This window comes from Salmo salar, chromosome 16 (genome assembly GCF_965601325.2).
Source record: "Salmo salar chromosome 16, fSalSal1, whole genome shotgun sequence".
Taxonomy (NCBI): domain Eukaryota; kingdom Metazoa; phylum Chordata; class Actinopteri; order Salmoniformes; family Salmonidae; genus Salmo; species Salmo salar.
Window position 1 is genome coordinate 13,265,723 of NC_138306.1, and position 18,270 is coordinate 13,283,992.

The following is an 18,270-nucleotide window of genomic DNA, read 5'->3' on the forward strand; positions in this document are numbered from 1 at the left end:
ACTACATTTAAACATTCTCCAAGTTTTTCCAAAGAACACATGGCTGTGTTTATCAGCTGTGGAGATTGCTAGCTACGCACCCCATGAGGCAGAGTATTTTTAGCCCAGCAGGTTGAGAACCGTGGCAGGAGAGCTGTATGTAGAGCCGTATGTCTCTAGACACAGCGTGAGAACAGTCTGAACTGGAATAAACTGATGTAGGAATGGAGAGCCAATGTCACTCAGAGATTTTCTTCGCCTGCACCCAGCTGTGCTCACAGGTTGAGGAAACCCCCTCACAGCTCCCCCCTAATCGGCATTCCCCTGACACATGTAGTGTTTATTTTAGTAGATTGAGTTTAGTTAGGGCCATGGTTAGATATTCCCTGCCCCTGGGCCTGTGGAAGACATGTGTTTTCCCCAGAACAGCTGCAGTGTGCAGAATTCCCCTGGACCACAGGGAGGCGGATACCCAGGCCTCGTTGACCAGGCGGTCAGATCCTCGGTCACAGTAGCCTAGGATACACGTTCTCTGGGGATGAACTTCCAGCTCCAGCCTGGATTAATCAGTTACTTGCATGTTATCTATATTAGTTCATGCTGGTGTTATATAGGGTAGGCTTTATCTCTAACAGGACATTTTGTAATATGATATAACAGACTCGTCTGAACTTAGCCGTAAGCACACCATGTACAGGAGTTTTTTTAAACAACCCACCCACCACCCTTCTCCATTCCTTTACCAATGTTTTGCAAAAAAGGGGAAGACTCACTGCTCTGGATAGCACTCAGACCTAATTTCCACATTAAGCGACGGATACTGACGTTGAAATGTTTTGCGTTTCTCAATGTCCCCTGTCCTTTCTTTGCTTTACATAACTCTAACTTTCATTATTTTTAGGATTGACAGGAAATGGTTAATTGTGGCTTTCCCTTCCAGCCCAGGGTAGAAAAACATGAACTGTCCTTATCTTCCTGTTAGAGACAGTCCCTTTTATAATAGGTGTTACATTCCCAGATAGCCAGACATAGTATAAAACCTCAGCTATCTCTTGTTCACAATGGTGCCTGAGGCGAACACTGACCATCTCCCTGTGGGTGTACATGATCCCCCTCAGCTGTTGCCAGTGTTGTCCAGGGCTGGATATAGAGTAACTCTGCGTCTCCTCTCCCTCATCCTGTATGCTGGGTGGGCTAAGCCATGCTGTCATCAGGGCACAGAATTAACTGCTGATGCAAGAGAGGGTGCCCATGGTCACAATATCAGATTCCACTGTTGATATTCTCTTTTCAGACGTCTCATAGCCATGCCCACTCTTCAGATGTCCAAAATAGGTTTTGAGAAAGTAGTTCATTCTTTCTTGTCTGAAATAATTACAGATGGCCTATTTGTCGGTATCTGAACTGAAGTTGTATGGGTCTCTGCTGCACAATATGATAGACTATATAACCAGTTCCCCCAAAAATTGACCTATTAAAAAAAAAAAAAAAAAAAAGAACATTAAAGTTATCTTTCGTCTCTGTGTTTCATAAAAATAATAGCCAATCAGCATTGAGCTAAACTGAGTGAGCGCAACTGTGAATGATCCTAGCACAACAACAAAAAATGGTGTTAATGGAAGCCAGTTTGTATTTGGCTTCACACCAATCACACCACATCAAAAACAGAATGTAATTTACAGAAAAACTTGAATTGTTACGTCATTGACCTCCAGTGGCTGGCTACCTAGCTAGCTAAAATTGTCCCTTATCTAAATAACACATGCATTTGGATTTGTGGTTTTACTTAGCTCTCCACACTGGCCAATGCTTATAACGGCGATTCTAACCATAAATTCATACGTTTTGCCCATGGCCTGAGAGGATCGAAGTTTAATATGTAGTAGGCTAGTGTTAACTAGCTGGCCTAGCGCATCGTTGCCCATGAAAGGAAGTTAGGCTAGCGAGCAAGCATTTTAGCCAGGTAGCCTAGGACAACAACTAAAAACGTGTACTTTGACAGTCATAGACCTTTTCGTCAACATGAAGGAGGGGAGGATGTCGTTTGCGTTTCTCTACAAGTAGGGTGAGTCAAAAGTTTCTTTTTTTTTTTTTTTTTTTACTCACGTGCACACATCAGCACCATGGATAGCTACTTCATATTTAGCTTGGACTTAATCGTTTTTGGTATCTTTTAGTTGTCACTATATTAAACTAAGCATAAGTGAGTTGATGTTGAAATGGTGCTGGAATAGTGGAGGCAGCTCCTGTTTTCTTTTAGACTTGCAGTAACTCTCCGTGGTTACTAAACAACCGTTGATTTAGAGTCTGAAAATGTCGGAAACATTAACTTGCTTGATACTGCTGTAGGTCATGTAACTGTTTGATACATGTGAAATGCTTTGTGGACTTAACCTGGCCTATTGCTCTCTGGTTTTGTGACTAAACAAAGGTGTGGTTGAATTTATTCTGTCTTATTGTCTCGGCATTAGGCCTATACGCACAGTGCATACGGGAAGTATTCAGACCCCTCGACTTTTTCAAAATGTTACGTTACAGCCTTATAAAATGGATTCAATAGTTCCCCCCCCCCCCCCCCCCCCCCATCAATCTACATACACTAACCCATAATTTAGAAATTGTTGCAAATGTATAAACATGAGAAATTGAAATCAAATTTGCATACGTATTCAGACCCTTTACTCAGTTCAATGTTGAAGCACCTTTGGCAGCAAAGGTCTTCTTGGGTATGACGCTACAAGCTTGACACACCTGTATTTGGGGAATTTCCATTCTACTCTGCAGATCCTCTCAAGGGCTCTGCCTGGGCCACTCAAGGACATTCAGAGACTTGTCCCGAAGCCACTCCTGCGTTGTTTTGACTGTGTGCTTAGGGTCATTGTCTTGTTGGTAGGTGAACCTTCGCCCCAGACTGAGGTCCTGAGTCCTCTGGAGCAGATTTTCATCAAGGATCTCTTTGTACTTTGCTCTGTTCATCTTTGCCTCGATCCTGACTAGTCTCCCAGTCCCTGCCGCTGAAAAACATCCCTACCGCATGATGCTGCCACCATGCTTCACCGTAGGAATGGTATTGGCCAGGTGATGAGCGGTGCCAGTTTTCCCCCAGTCATGACGCTTGGCATTCAGGCCAAAGAGTTCAATCTTGGTTTCATCAGTCCAGATAATCTGGTTTCCTTGAGGTACCTTTTGGTAAACTCCTAGCAGGCTGTCATATGCTTTTTTACTGATGTGTGGCTTTCACGTGACCACTACCATAAAGGCCTGTTTGGTGGAGGGCTGCAGAGATGGTTGTCCTTCAGGAAGGTTCTCCCATCTCCACAGAGGAACTCTGGAGCTCTGTCAGAGTGACCATCGGGTTCTTGGTCACCTCCCTGACCAATTCCCTTCTCCCCCGACTGCTCAGTTTTCCTAGAGCTGGCTGCCCAGTCAGAGACTTGGTGGTTCCAAACTTCTTCCATTTAGGAATGATGGAGGCCATTGTGTTCTTGGGGACCTTCAATGCTGCAGAAATGTTTTGGTACCCTTCCCCAGATCTGTGCCTAGACACAATCCTGTCTCGGAGCTCTACGGACAATTCCTTCAACCTCATGGCTTGGTTTTTTGCTCTGACATGCACTGTCAATTGTGGGACCTTTTATAGACAGTTGTGTCCCTTTCCAAATCATGTCCAATCAATTGAATTTACCACAAGTGCACTCCAATCAAGTTGTAGAAGCATCTCAAGGATGATCAATGGAAGCAGGATGCTACTGAGCTGAATTTCGAGTCTCATAGCAAAGGGTCTGAATTCTTATGTAAATAAGGTATTTGTTTTGCAACAATTTCTAAAAACCTGTTTTGGCTTTGTCATTATGGGGTATTGTGTGTAGCTTCTGTATCATGGTGGCAAGGCATAAGAACTAACATGTTATAGAGCAAACAACTTACCCAGTTATTTTACCCGCCCACCGCTACTGGATATAACCTCCCATTTTGCATGCACTTCTCTGATTGAGGGGTTGGGTTAAATGTGGAAGACGCATTTCAGTTGAATACATTCAGTTGGATAACTGACTAAGTATCCGCCCTTTCCCTAGGACTAAGAGCCTGTTTTTTTTTGTCACACCTTCTCTCGCTGAATTTGTTTCAGCATTTGACAGACGTTTCCTGCCAGCAGGATATCAAAACCGAGTGATGACAGTAGGACGTCACAGATTACCTTGTGTGTCACACTATAATGGTCGCATTAGGGTGTTGCATCTGACCATCGCTAGGCAATGGATGTTTTATCTGTCAAGGCAGCCGCTGTGCTCAGCCTTGGTTTTAAAATGGTAACTGATTGATTGGCCTTAATTTTTTATGGAAGTGGAACCTTGCACTAATGCCCGCAAAATTGCTTGATGGCCGTTAAAGACCACGAGCGTCACTCTTCAGCTTGATTAAACATTTGTTTTTTGTGTGTGCTCTCTCAGTATTTGTGAAGAACTAACAGGAGTTCAATAAACAGTACATAATGTGTTTCGTTTGTGTGACCTCATGGTCTTCATACATGAGTTCCCACAATAAATCATGTTAGTTAAGATCTTATCTTGAGTTTCCTGCCCTCCCATGAGTATAACAAATCCAATGCCTGTTGTGTATGTGTGTACTAGTCTAACAATGGTTGTTGAAAGTGCTCCCCACTAAACTCTTTCCTGTTTGTATTCCCTATATACAGGGCTCCAGAGATCATCCTGGGTCTGCCGTTCTGTGAGGCCATCGACATGTGGTCCCTGGGCTGTGTCATCGCTGAGCTCTTTCTGGGCTGGCCCCTCTACCCAGGAGCACTGGAGTATGACCAGGTAAATCAAAGCACCTGCCTGACATCTCCAAAGCTAGCAGACTGTCAAGGGAAGAGAACGATACTGACAGAACTGACATCTCAGTGAAGACTGGCCACACACAGACCAGTGGAGCAGTGTAACAGCCCCTGATGCCTGTGTCCTGGTGCATTTTGATTCTAAATGTGATGGTTAAAGCCTCTACTTTTAGTTTGTTTTCCTATTGAAACCCTGTCTGTTGTTTTGTTGGTGCTCTCTAAGCAGTGAAGCATACGAATACAAAATGTCTAATCTGGACATTAATGGAACAGGAAATTGGCTGTGTCATCTTTGATTATTTCCCTTAGGCCAGTAACTACGTGATTGGGACTGAGTCCCCCGGCTTAAAGGGGAGACCATGGGAAAGCTCTGTGGTGTGCTGGGGTAGGACTGTCATTCTTGGGTCTAGTGGTCATTTGGACCACGACTAGGCAGTAGTGCTTTGCTGACCATGAGCCCCCCTGACTGCTGCACCGTGCCAGCGCTGGGTCCAGTTCCACGCCACACAGCAAAATGTATTTATAAGCCTAATGCTAGACACACCACACACACACACCTCGACCCTCCCCCCCCCCCCCAAGCCTGCACCATCAGCAGGTTCTCACTTCATTGCTCTCACTGTGTTTGTGCAGCGTTGTGGCAACCCAATTTGAATCTCTATAACATCCAAATCATCAAGCCTTAAACAGAGCCAGTTAATCTCGCCGGTCTCCTGGCTGTGTTGAGAGATACAGCGGCGGCTTTGCAGAGTGAGGAAAAACCCCTGCCTCCTGTCCTAACACATGCCTGGTCTTGTAGTTTTAGCAGCTCTAAGGCACAGTGTTTTGGCTGGAAGAGAGTAGCTATGACGTACCCTTTCTGAGCAATAGGCCTTACTGACTTTACTGTCAGGGACAGATGCTAACTTGTATGTCATACTGTCAGTGTCACTGCTCCCACGGGAGATCAAGTGTCCAAAAATCTAAGTCTGGTTTCATGCTGTTTTTAAAAACAATTTTAGTAATGATTTCAGGGGCAGCAATGACATTGTTTGAATAATAAATAAGTAGATATCTTCATTATTGTTTTTGCTATGTTACCAGATGAGCAACATGTCTTTTTGTAAGGTGATTTTTTTTTTGCATTTATCTAGGTCACCCTACCTCCACTTTGTGGGATTGGAAAGGTTTCCATGGCAATTTTGGAGCACATTACATCTGTCCTGGGCATGTCAAGTGGCTCTCAGCATATTGACCTGGCAAAGTAGCAAGGGATGAGCAGCAGTACTATAATAGAAGAGTAACCGATATTCCTACTGGGATTATATTTTACAAGTGTATGACGTGTGTCTATTTACTCCGTTTGGAAGACCTACATGTAACCTTTTTGATTAGCTTGGATTAGTAGAGACCGAAACACCCTGTTTGGCTTAAGTGTCTTTGTCCTGTGGGTATGTTTGGGAGGGCTGGGATAGCCGTGTGCCTGTGTCAGGCTCCCGATGTGGGGGTGACGGAATGCTGCTAATGGGAAGTTCTGTTCGACACCTCTCACACATACCTCACACAGAACTCCATGACCACACTTGGAGGTCCAGTCATCGCATGCCATCAGTAGCAGTGCAGTGGTCAGCTCTATTTACGTCCTGCATTAAAATACTATTGTCTCGTTTGTTTTGATGAATATCTGTGTAGTGCTATCAGGATTTTTGCAAGATCAAAATGGGGTTTTGGGTGGTTGGCATGTCCGTGGCCAATGGTGCGGTCGCCAACCACCATTTTTAGAGGCCCTCCTGTTGACTGCAGTAACAAAAGTTAATTTCCTGCAATTCTACACATCTTGCCATGGCTTATGCAATCTGACTGACTCAAACATTATAACAAAATCAATGGGGGCCCTATTCAATGACAAAAATACAATACACATTTCTGGGGGGAATTTTTGATTCTCTGTCTATCTTTTATTTTGGTGATTGTTAGTTCTCAAAGATGATCTTATTTGAAAATATAGGTCCATTATCTTTTCGACATACTTTACATCTGCTTTTAGTCATTTAAGTTGATATGTTTTTCCATTATCCTTAATGTTGGTGATTCCTTTGTAGATGTACAGTGCCTTCAGAAAGTATTCGTACCCCTTGACTTATTCCACATACAGCCTAAATTCGAAATTGATTAAATATATTTTTTTCATCCTTCTACACACAATACCCCATAATGACAAAGTGAAAACATGTTTTTAGAAATGTTGGCAAATTTATTAGAGAAATATCTCATTTATATATGCATTCACACCCGTGAGTCAATATTTTGTAGAAGCATCTTTGGCCATGACTACAGCTTTCAATTGACTTCGGTATGTCTGTGTCAGCTTTGCACATCTGGATTTGGGGGATTTTCTCCTATTCTTCCTTGTAGATTTTCTCTAGCTTTTGTTAAGTTAGATTGGTAGCGGTGGTGAACAGCCATCTTCAAGTCTTACCATAGGTTTTCAATGGGATTCCAGTCTGGGCTTTAGCTGGGCCACTCACATTCTTGTTCTGAAGCAATTTCCAACGTGGCTTTGTCTGTATGCTTGGGGTCATTGTCCTGTTAGTCTGAGGCGAAGATTTACATTCCAAGGTTATTTGCACTTTTTGATGCAGGTTCTCAAGGATTTGGCTCCATTCGTTGTTCCCTCTATCCTTACCAGACTCTCAGTCCCTCCTCACTGAAAAGCTGCCAACATGCTTCATGGTAAGGATGGCGTTAGACGGGTGATGAGCGGTGCCTGGTTTCCTCCAGACACGGAGGGTACATTTTCTCATCAGACCACAGGATCTTTTACATTATGATATCTGTCTGCTCTCCAGATTGGTATAGTGTAGTAGAGCTCTCATCTCAGCCAAGGTACTCTGTAGTTCTGTCATTGGGTTCTTGGACACCTCCCTGACCAATGTCCTTCCTGCCCGTTTGGTCGGACGGCCAGCTCTAGGCAGAGCATGATCAAAGGAAATTGGATGCACCTGAGCTGAATTTGTAGTTTCATAGCAAAGTTGTGTGAATATTTGTATAACTGAGATTACATTTTCATTTAGTTTCATTTTCAATAAATTAGCTAAAATAAAAATGTTTTCACTCTGTCGTTATGGGGTATTTGTGTATAGATGGGTGAGAAAATCAATATAATCAGGCTGTAACACAACAAAATGTGGAACAAGTCGATGGGTATGAATACTTTCTGAAGGCACTGTATATTAGTAGGTCCAACAAGCAGGAATATGATGTAAACGCTGCAATCATATTGTCTTGCTCTGTTTCTCTCCTCCACAGATTCGCTACATATCTCAGACACAAGTGTTGCCGGGGGAGCAACTGCTAAACGCGGGGACCAAGACATCCCGCTTCTTCTGCAAAGAGTCCGACTCGCCTTATGCTGCCTGGAGACTGAAGGTAACATTGACACTCTCTGATTCCTGAACATGGGCATCCTAGACCAACTACACTGAACAAAAATATATAAACATCAACATGTGAAATGTTAGTCCCATGTTTCCTGAGCTGAAATAAAAGGTCCCAGAAATGTTCCTTACACACACAAAGCTTATTTCTCTCAAATGTTGTGCACAAATTTGTTTACGTCCCTGTTATGGAGCATTTCTCCTTTGAAAAGATAATCCATCCACCTGACAGGTGTGACATATCAAGAAGCTGATTAAGCAGCATGATCATTACACTGGTGCACCTTGTGCTGGGGGCAATAAAAGGCCACTCTAAAATGTGCAGTTTTGTCACACAACACAATGCCACAGAGTTTTGAGGGAGCATGCAATTGGCATGCTGACTGCAGGAATGTCCATTAGAGCTGTTGCTAGAAAATTGAATGTTAATTTCTCTACCATAAGCTGCCTCCAATGTCGTTTTAGAGAATTTGGCAGTACATCCAACTGGCCTCACAATCACAGACCATGTATGGCATGGTGTGGGCGAGTGTTTGCTGATGTCAATGTTGTTAAGAGTGCCCCATGGTGGCGGTGGGGTTATGGTATGGGCAGGCATAAGCTACGGAACACGAACACAATTGCATTTCATCAATGGCAATTTGAATGCAGAGATACCTTGGCGAGATCCTGAGGCCCATTGTCGTGCCATTCATCCGCTGCCATCACCTTTGTTTCAGCATGAAAATGCACAGCCCCGTGTCGCAAGGATCTGTACACAATTCCTGGAAGCTGAAAATGTCTGTTCTTCCATGGCCTGCATACTCACGCTATGCCACCCATTGAACATATTTGGGATGCTCTGGATCGACGTGTATGACAGCGTGTTCCAGTTCCCGCCAATATCCAGAAACTTCGCCAGCCATTGAAGTGGAGTGGGACAACATTCCACATGCCACAAATACTGACTGGTTTTCTGATCCACGCCCCTACCTTTTTATGTTACCTGTGACCAACAGATGCATATGTTTTTCCAGTCATGCGAAATCCATAGATTAGGGCCTAACCTAATTAATTTTATTTCAATTGACTAATTTCTTTATATGAACTGTAACTCTTTGAAATTGTTGCATGTTATGTTTTTTTATATTTTTGTTCAATATAGATTTAGCCGCGGGATGATTTATCATAGCAGATGGTAGAGGGGCTGGAACATAATTGTAATAATTTTGAGTACTGCAAATGGACCACAACTAAGCCAAAAAATGTATTGTATTTGATTACATTGAGACACGATCACATATCTATTTTATTTGTGGGAATACTTGGGAACACATTTCCTGAATAATTCATTTTTTTGCTGAACTGGTGATTTTATTTTTGCATTTTTTTGTGTTTGCAAAAAATAAATCACTCACGAGCCAAAAACCGAACCGCCTGTTGCCGACCCCAGTCATAAACCATCAACAGACCCAGTTCTGAGTACGCTAGGTAGAATTCTAGAGAATGCATGTTCACAATTGAAGACTCCTCACATTTTCTGTTTCTGCAGACGACAGAGGAGCATGAGACTGAGACTGGGATGAAATCCAAAGAGGCCAGGAAGTACATTTTTAGCAGTCTGGATGACATAGCACATGTGAGTACAGAACTTTGCTTAAATGTGTCAGATGATCACATCATTCAAAGTACGAATTTGCGTACAAGTAAATTATGATTTGTGAAAACGACCACATGATACAGTAGTGTGAATACCTGTGTATTTTGATACATAGTAGCTAAAGATGTTGGTTTCGTTTTCCCGCCTTAGGTGAATCTGGTGCTGAATATGGAGGGCAGTGACTCGCTGGCAGAGAAGGCAGACCGGATGGAGTTTGTGGGCCTGCTGAAGACCATGTTGCTGATCGATGCTGAGAAGAGGATCGCTCCCTCAGATGCCCTCAACCATCCCTTTGTCACCATGCAGCACCTTCTTGACTTCCCCCACAGCAATCAGTAAGTCTAACCTAGGGCTAAAAAATAACATGACAAACCAACAAAAGCTCTACCAAGAAATTAACTACAAACTGATTACAGATGGACACGGATCAGAAGTAGGCTACAATGGTCCTTGAATGCGCTCTGCCCGATCGTCCATCTCACCCGTTCTCCTCCCTTTTCTCCAGTGTTCAATCGTGTTTCCACATCATGGATGCCTGTCAATCACGTCCCAACGCTTACGATACACTCAACCGCAACAAAGCACCGTTCCACAGACCCTCAACCAACTCAGCTGGACTGCCAATGGCCTTCAATAAAATGGGATCGGTTCACTCCCAGGTAATCTATTCATCACAATTACAAGAAGCTTAATGTATGGTCTGAATGGATGTAAACTGGAAATCTACGTTACATTTATAGTTGGGGTAAATGGACTTCTTATTTAACCAATATTGCCACCTACAGGATTATTGGTGCTATTGAATTGCTATTAATATTTACCTTTAATGGTACTGCTGTCTCTCTCACTTCAGTGTCTGAAGTAAATAATGAAAAGAAAAGTTGATTAAACTTAAGCCCCCCTCCCCCCCATGCAGGCTTTGACGCATTCTGCTCCCTCTGTGATGCATCCTGGGATGCTGCAGACTGGAAATGGTCAGTTTGGGTGTAACGACTCCTTTCAGCCAGCCCTAATCCTTTGCCCCCCAACCATGCAAGGTATGGAGCGTCTCAAATTAGCACACAGTCAAGTCATTTCATGAAAGATACAGTATTAATGCTGGATTTACAGTGGCCATGTCGATCAAAGTTCAAATCCAATACTAGGCTATGCTTGTTGTTTTTGTAGGTAACCCAAACCAGTCAGGATATGCAGTTCGGATGGAGAGCACGATACCAATGGTGAACCAAGCCCCTCCCATACAGCCTTTGCAGATGCGACCTGGAGTTATGGCACAGGTGAGACTGACTCACATTGGAGATATTTGCATAAAGGGTTCAGATGCCACACTGTACTTAGTTGAGGTCCTTGACTCATGCTAGTCGGAGGTAACACTTTCAAGTGAGGCGGTTCAGGAGTTTGCCGCTTCCCTTACCGCATCTTAAAGGTTTATGGCGTGCTAATGATTCCTGTCTTTGTTCTTTGCAGCAACCGTGGTCAAGTAGAGGCCAGCAAATCCTGGTACCAGCCTGGCAGCAAGTGGCTCCTCCTACCACCTCTATGGCTTCTGATACTGTGGCTGGCCCACAGAGGCTCAGTGACTGGGGGTGAGTTAGTTCACCATAGAAGAAATTACCTTTAACTTACTTCACTTGCCCCTTTCTTTGTACTGTGGAGATAAAACGTATATAATGTTGTTGTTGTTTTGCCTTTTTAAAGGAAAGTACGGCAACACAGCAATCATTACACCAACATGATGCAGCCTATTCTAACCAACCAAATGACCATGTCCGGTCCACAACCAATCAACATTGGCATTGCACACGTGGTGTGGCCACAGCCGCACGCCAACAAGAGGAGCCAGCCCAGTCAGAACAGGTGAGATTTCCTTCTTCAGCCCAACGCTTCTCCTCCATGTTCCAGTTAGATAGTGTCCATGACAAATCAATGCTGTTGAATAGACCCGAGTTCTTTGTTTCTGGCTTGATAAATTATTGATTTTGCATCATCATGATAATGTGGCTGGTGACACTTTGCCTCTTGAAAGTCTAATATCTTTAACTTGACTGTTTTGGGACTATAATGGACTAATAAAAAAATTATAAATATATAGTTTTGAGTGAATTTTCCCTTTTAGTGAGTGTACTACTAAATCATAGTCATATTGTTCTTACATAAACAATAGTCAATGTACGGATAAACAACTTTTACTCTACTACCTATTAGGTGCATGAACTACTCACACAACAACAGGGACATCCAAATCTCAATGTGCCGATCTCCAAAGATGTCAGACCGTCTTAGTAACACAGGAGGAGGCGATTCGTCCCATCGGGAGAGGCCTGTGGAGGTTCAGCAGGAAAGACATGAAGAAGTGAGCTGCTGTAAGGCAGTGGAGGACGAGCGGATAGATATGTCCCACCAGCAACGAGAGTCTGTGGTCATCGATGACCTACCCAGCCCCACCCTCAGCGTAATCAGTATCAGCAGTGACACGGATGGGGAGGAGGATTCTTCCTGCAGGTGCAAAGGCGGCTCTGACTGTGAGGCTTGTAAGGGCTCTCTGAACATGGAGAGGGTGTGCTCCCTCAGCAGCCCAGACAGCACCCTCAGCACCAGCTCCTCTGCCTCGGTGCAGTCCAGCCCGTCCCCCTGCAAGAGGCCCAACAGGTACTGCTAAACTGCACAACTTTTGATAACTTGCCTGAGGGGCCAAAGTCTTGATCATAAGTAGCAAGCCTGGGAATTTAGTTGTTCTGTTAGTTATTCTGTTATTGATTGTGTTTGTCTGTTTTCAGCATGTCTGAGGACGATGGTCATGGGAGCGGCTGCGAGACGGTAGACGGTTCCCCCGCCTCGGACTCCAGCCAGAGCCACAGCCCCTACCTGGAGAGCCGCTACCTAGGCAACCACAACCATCAGTCCCTGGATATGACAACGCGTGGCATGGACCCTGAGAACGAGCCCAGCAAGCTCCCAGTGAGAACCATGGTGGTGCCCCCTATGAGGGTGGTGCAGAACAACAACAACATGGACCAGCACACAGCCAGAACGGGTCAGTTTCTATTCGGAGAATTTCACGTCAAAATTGTTTCCGTATTAACAGTAAGAATAGGCCTATACATTAATCTTTTGTTTCAGTTTTGTGTAATGCAAAGGCCTGGTTAGAACTCATCTCTGAACTGTTAAAAGTTAATTTGTGGAATTTCTGTCCTCAATGCGTTTGAGCCAATTAGTTGTGTTGTGACATGGTAGGGGTGGTATACAGAAGATAGCACTATTTGGTAAAATACCAAGTCCATATTATGGAAAGAACAGCACAAATAAGCAAAGACAAACAACAGTCCATCATTGCTTTAAGACATGAAGGTCAGTCAATCTGGAAAATTTCAAGAACTTTGAAAGTTTCTTCAAGTGCAGTTGCAAAAACCATCAAGCACTATGATGAAACTGGCTCATGAGGACCACCACAGGAAAGGAAAACCCAGAGTTTCCACTGCTGCAGGGGATAAGTTCATTAGAATTACCAGCCTAAGAAATTGTAGCCCAAATAAATGCTTCAGAGTTCAAGTAACAGACACATCTCAACATCAACTGTTCAGAGGAGACTGTGTGAATCAGGCCTTCATGGTCGAATTGCTGCAAAGAAACCACTACTAAAGGACACCGATAAGAAGAGGAGACTTGCTTCGGCCAAGAAACACGATTTAATGTACATTAGAACGGTGGAAATCTTTCCTTTTGGTCTGATGTGTCCAAATTTGATATTTTTGGTTCCAAGCGCTGTATCTTTGTGAGATGCAGAGTAGGTGAACGGATGATCTCTGCATGTGTGCGTCCCACCGTGACGCATGGAGGAGGTGTGATGGTGTGGGGTGCTTTGCTGGTGACACTGTTGGTGATTTGTTTAGAATTCAAGGCACACTTAACCAGCATGGCTATCACAGCATTCTGCAGCGATGCACCATCCCATCTGGTTTGGGCTTAGTGGGACTATCATTTGTTTTTCAACAGGACAATGACCCAACACACCTCCAGGCTGTGTAAGGGATATTTGACCAAGAAGGAGAGTGGTGGAGTGCTGCATTATATGACCTGACCTCCACAATCACCCGATCTCAATCCAATTGAGATGGTTTGGGATGAGTTGGACCGTAGACTGAAGGAAAAGCAGCCAACAAGTGCTTAGCATATGTGGGAACTCCTTCAAGACTGTTGGGAAAGAATTCCAGGTGAAGCTGATTGAGAGAATGCAAAGCTGTCATCAAGGCAAAGGGTGGCTACTTTCAAGAATCTAAAATATAACATACATATAACAACTTTTTCATCGTTTTGATGTCTTCACTAGTATTCTACAATGTAGAAAATACTAAAAATACAGAAAAAACCTTGTGAGTAGGTGTATCCAAACTTTTGACTGGTACTGTTTTAGTCGAGCAGTAACAAATATACAATCTTGGTTGACCAACAGCCTAACGACCAAACAAGGGACCAGTCGACTAATTGGAGTCAGCCTTAATTGCAATCTTAAGACACTGCTAATGCCACAATCCAGACATGATCAACCTCAAACCATCCATCTGCACTGTCAGATGTTCTTGAATATTCATATACAGCGCATAATGGCAGGAGTTTTTCTGCCACCTACGTCCAAGCAGTATAAAATAAATACATGTTTTTTGGGGGGGGGGATAAGTCAAAGATAATGGACTTATATATTTTGTAATCATATAATCTTTGAGAACTAACAATCACCAAAATGAAAGCTAGGCAATCGGAGAATAGAACATTCAGAAAACAGTCAATTTTTGCAGTATTTATTTTGTTATGTTTGAGCGAAAGAACACCGCATGGCAAAATTCATGGCATTGCAGAAAATTTGCTTTAAAACCTCAAAGATTTCTCTCGGCTCTATGGAGAACAGTGTAGAAATGCAGGAAACAGCTGACTGAAGAGAGGATGGCTGGGATTTGTGGGGTTAAATTTGTTTTTGCGGTAACGTGGACTTTATAACGTGATGAAAAGTTGTTGCTCTTTGCTTTAACATGTAAGCAAGTCTTTGGTTGTCTAGGCACCACCCTGCAGCATAAACCAGCACATTCAGTCAGGAGCGGAGGAGAATGACCGCGGTCATTTGGCTGACCAATAAGTAATCCAAAATGCCATGACCGTCACAGCCCTGCCTTTACACAGAGCAAAGGACTGTCAGCGTACAATGGATTTTTTTTGTTATAGGATTTAGAATTTTAGGACACTTTTTAGGTATCAAATAAATATATATAAAACATTATTTGATTTAAATTTAGTTTTTTGCCTTTACTACTAAAGCCCGTAGAAACACATTGACTAACACATTCAGAAATGCCAAAAAGGACAGTCAAAAAACGTATCATAAGAAACAAGGTTTTGAAGTGTCCTAAATCGAGGAGATATTTTTTTTAAAACTAAAAATATATATTTATTTATATATAACACACACATACACACTGCGTTTGGAAAGTAATCAGACCCCTTTTTCCACGTTGTTACGTTACAGCCTTATTTTAAAGTTGATTTAAAAATCAATCTACACACACTACCCCATAATGACAAAGCAAAAACAGGTTTTTAGAAATTGTTGCAAATGTACAAAAAATAATACTGAAATATCGTTTTTTTAATGTAAGTATTCAGATCCTTTACTCACTACTTTAATCACCTTTGGCAGTGATTACAGCCTCAAGTGTTCTTGGGTATATGCTACAAGCTTGGCACACCTGTATTTGTGGAGTTTCTCGCATTGTTCTCTGCAGATCCTCTCAGGTTGGATGGGGAGTGTCGCTGCACAGCTATTTTCAGGTCTCCAGAGATGTTCGGTTGGGTTCAAGTCCGGGCTCTGGCTGGGCCACTCAAGGACATTGAGACTTGTTCCGAAGCCACTCGTGTTGTTTTTGCTGGGTGCTTAGAGTCGTTGTCCTGTTGGAAGGTGTACCTTCGCCCCAGTCTGAGAACCTGCTCTAGAGCGCTCAGAACTTCATCAAGGATCTTGACTAGTCTCCTGGTCCCTGCCGCTGAAAACATCCCAACAGTGTGATTCTCCCACCATGCTTCACCGTAGGGATTGTGCCAGGTTTTCTCCAGATGTGACACTTGGCATTCAGGCCAAAGAGTTCAATCTTGGTTTCATCAGACCAGATGATCATGTTTCTCATGGTCTGAGTCTTTAGGTGCCTTTTGGCAAACTCCAAGCGGGCTGTCATGTGCCTTTTACTGAGGAGTCTGGCCGCTCCGTCTGGCCGCTCTACCATAAAGCCCTGATTGGTGGAGTGCTGCAGAGATGGGAGAACCTTCCGGAAGGTTCTCCCATCTCCACAGAGGAACTCTGGAGCTCTGTCAGAGTGACCATCAGGTTCTTGGTCACCTCCCTGACCAAGGCCCTTCTCCTCCGATTGCTTAGTTTGGCCGGGTGGCCAGCTCTAGGAAGAGTGTTGGTGGTTCCAAACTTCCATTTAAGAATGATGGAGGTCCGTGTGTTCTTGGACTTTCAATGCTGCAAAATGTTTTGGTACCCTTCCCCAGATCTGTGCCTCGACACAATCCTGTCTCGGAGCTCTACGGACAATTCCTTTGACCTCATGGCTTGGTTTTTGCTCTGACATGCACTGCCAACTGTGGGTCCTTATATAAACAGGTGTGTGCCTTTCCAAATAATGTCCAATAAATGTAATTTACCACAGATGGACTCCAATCAGGTTTCAGAAACATCTCAAGGATGATCGATGGAAACAGGATGTACTGGAGCTTAATTTCCAGTCTCATAGCAAAGGGTCTGAAATATATATGTAACTAATTAATATTTTGTTTTATACATTTGCTAAAATGTCTTCCTGTTTTCACTTTGTCATTATGGGGCACTGTGTGTAGATCGAGGGGGGGTGGTATTTAATAAATTTGGAGTAAGGCTGTAACATAACAAAAAGTGAAGGGGTCTGAGTACTTTCCGAATGTGCTGTATATACTGAACAAAAATATAAACGCAACATGCAATTTCAAAAATGTATGGAGTTACAGTTCATAGAAGGAAATCAGTCAATTGAAATGAATTCATTAGGCCCTAATCTATGGATTTCACATGACTGGGCAGGGGCGCAACCATTGGCAGGTCTGGGAGGGCATAGGCCCACCCACTTGGGAGCCAGGCCCAACCATTCAGAATGAGTTTTTCCACACAAGGGCTTTATTACAGACAGAAATACTCCTCAGCACCACACCTCCCCCTCCTCAGGTGAAGGTGAAGAAGCCAGATGTGGAGGACCTGGGCTGGCATGGTTACATGTGGTCTGCGGTTGTGAGGCCGGTGGAATGTACTGCCAAATTCCACCTTCTAAAACAACGTTGGAGGCGGCTTATGGTAGAGAAATTAACAAAAGTATGCATTCACTACTGTAAGTCGCTCTGGATAAGAGCGTCTGCTAAATGACTAAAATGTAAAAACGTTAATATGCCACACCTGTCAGGTGGATGGATTATCTTGGCAAAGGAGAAATGCTCACTAACAGGGATGTACACAACTTTGTGCACAAAATTTGAGAGAAATAAGCTTTTGGTGCATATGGAAAGTTTCTTGGATCTTTTATTTCAGTTAATGAAAAATGGGACCAACACTTGTTGCGCTTAGATTTTTGTTCAGTATATTTTTTTTCTGCACATTTAACCCCTTTTTTGGGGTAGGCACAAAACTACCTTCGTACTTCCATACATTTTTGTAAACTGGTACCAGTTACCTTCAGACGAGTCCCATTGCACTTGTGTCCATGAGTCTCCCCTTTCCATAGAGTGGTCATAATATTCTGTAGGTTAAACCGTGCGGACGCTACAGGGGCAAATCGACAGATTTATTTTATTTTTTTCAACTTGTCGGCTTGTGTATTTGAACCGGCGACCTGTTGTTTACCGGCCCTACTCTTTAACTGCTAAGCTACCTGCTGCCCTTAGCCCTGAAATCGAATCCATGTGCCATCTGCTGATCGGAAGCCTCAGACCTGGTGCCAAATAGAGATCCTCTCTAGTGGGCCATGCGGATGAAACCGAGATGAATACTCTTACTAACGGGCTTCATTACCACTAGCAAGGAGGAGCAATTCTATTTCTGTCTGCCGAAGTTTCTCTCTATGTGTTTATTTCAGCAAGGCATGCTCTCGTTTCCACTGGGTCCTTATTGGTGTTGTTTTACCCTGTCATATTAAAATACTTATTTTATCTGTTAGTCTTACCGAGCCCTTTTCTGGTTTCTCTTGCAGTCTTCGAAATCTCGTGCCAGTCCAAAGGGCGTTGCGCCCCCGGACGACTGAACCACCACTCCACACCTCTCCATCCCCGGCAGCAACAGAAGATGACCGCATTCCAGCAGCAGCCCCTGGGCTTTGGCCAGGTCAGTCCCC

At 43.5% G+C, this 18,270-nt stretch overlaps 1 protein-coding gene across 2 annotated transcripts in view; it reads left to right on the forward strand.

Moving 5' to 3' along the window:
• The window catches only part of LOC106573228 (homeodomain-interacting protein kinase 3), a 59,172-nt gene that overhangs the window by 36,509 nt on the left and 4,393 nt on the right, over positions 1–18,270 (forward strand). For both annotated transcript variants that reach the window (XM_082962534.1, XM_014148069.3), the window contains exons 3-14: positions 4,676–4,799; positions 8,105–8,224; positions 9,764–9,850; positions 10,022–10,206; positions 10,377–10,530; positions 10,788–10,908; positions 11,039–11,148; positions 11,339–11,457; positions 11,570–11,728; positions 12,077–12,520; positions 12,649–12,905; positions 18,130–18,260. In XM_082962534.1, the coding sequence (XP_082818660.1) occupies positions 4,676–4,799; positions 8,105–8,224; positions 9,764–9,850; positions 10,022–10,206; positions 10,377–10,530; positions 10,788–10,908; positions 11,039–11,148; positions 11,339–11,457; positions 11,570–11,728; positions 12,077–12,520; positions 12,649–12,905; positions 18,130–18,260 (2,011 nt within the window). The remainder of the gene's footprint in view (positions 1–4,675; positions 4,800–8,104; positions 8,225–9,763; positions 9,851–10,021; positions 10,207–10,376; positions 10,531–10,787; positions 10,909–11,038; positions 11,149–11,338; positions 11,458–11,569; positions 11,729–12,076; positions 12,521–12,648; positions 12,906–18,129; positions 18,261–18,270) is intronic.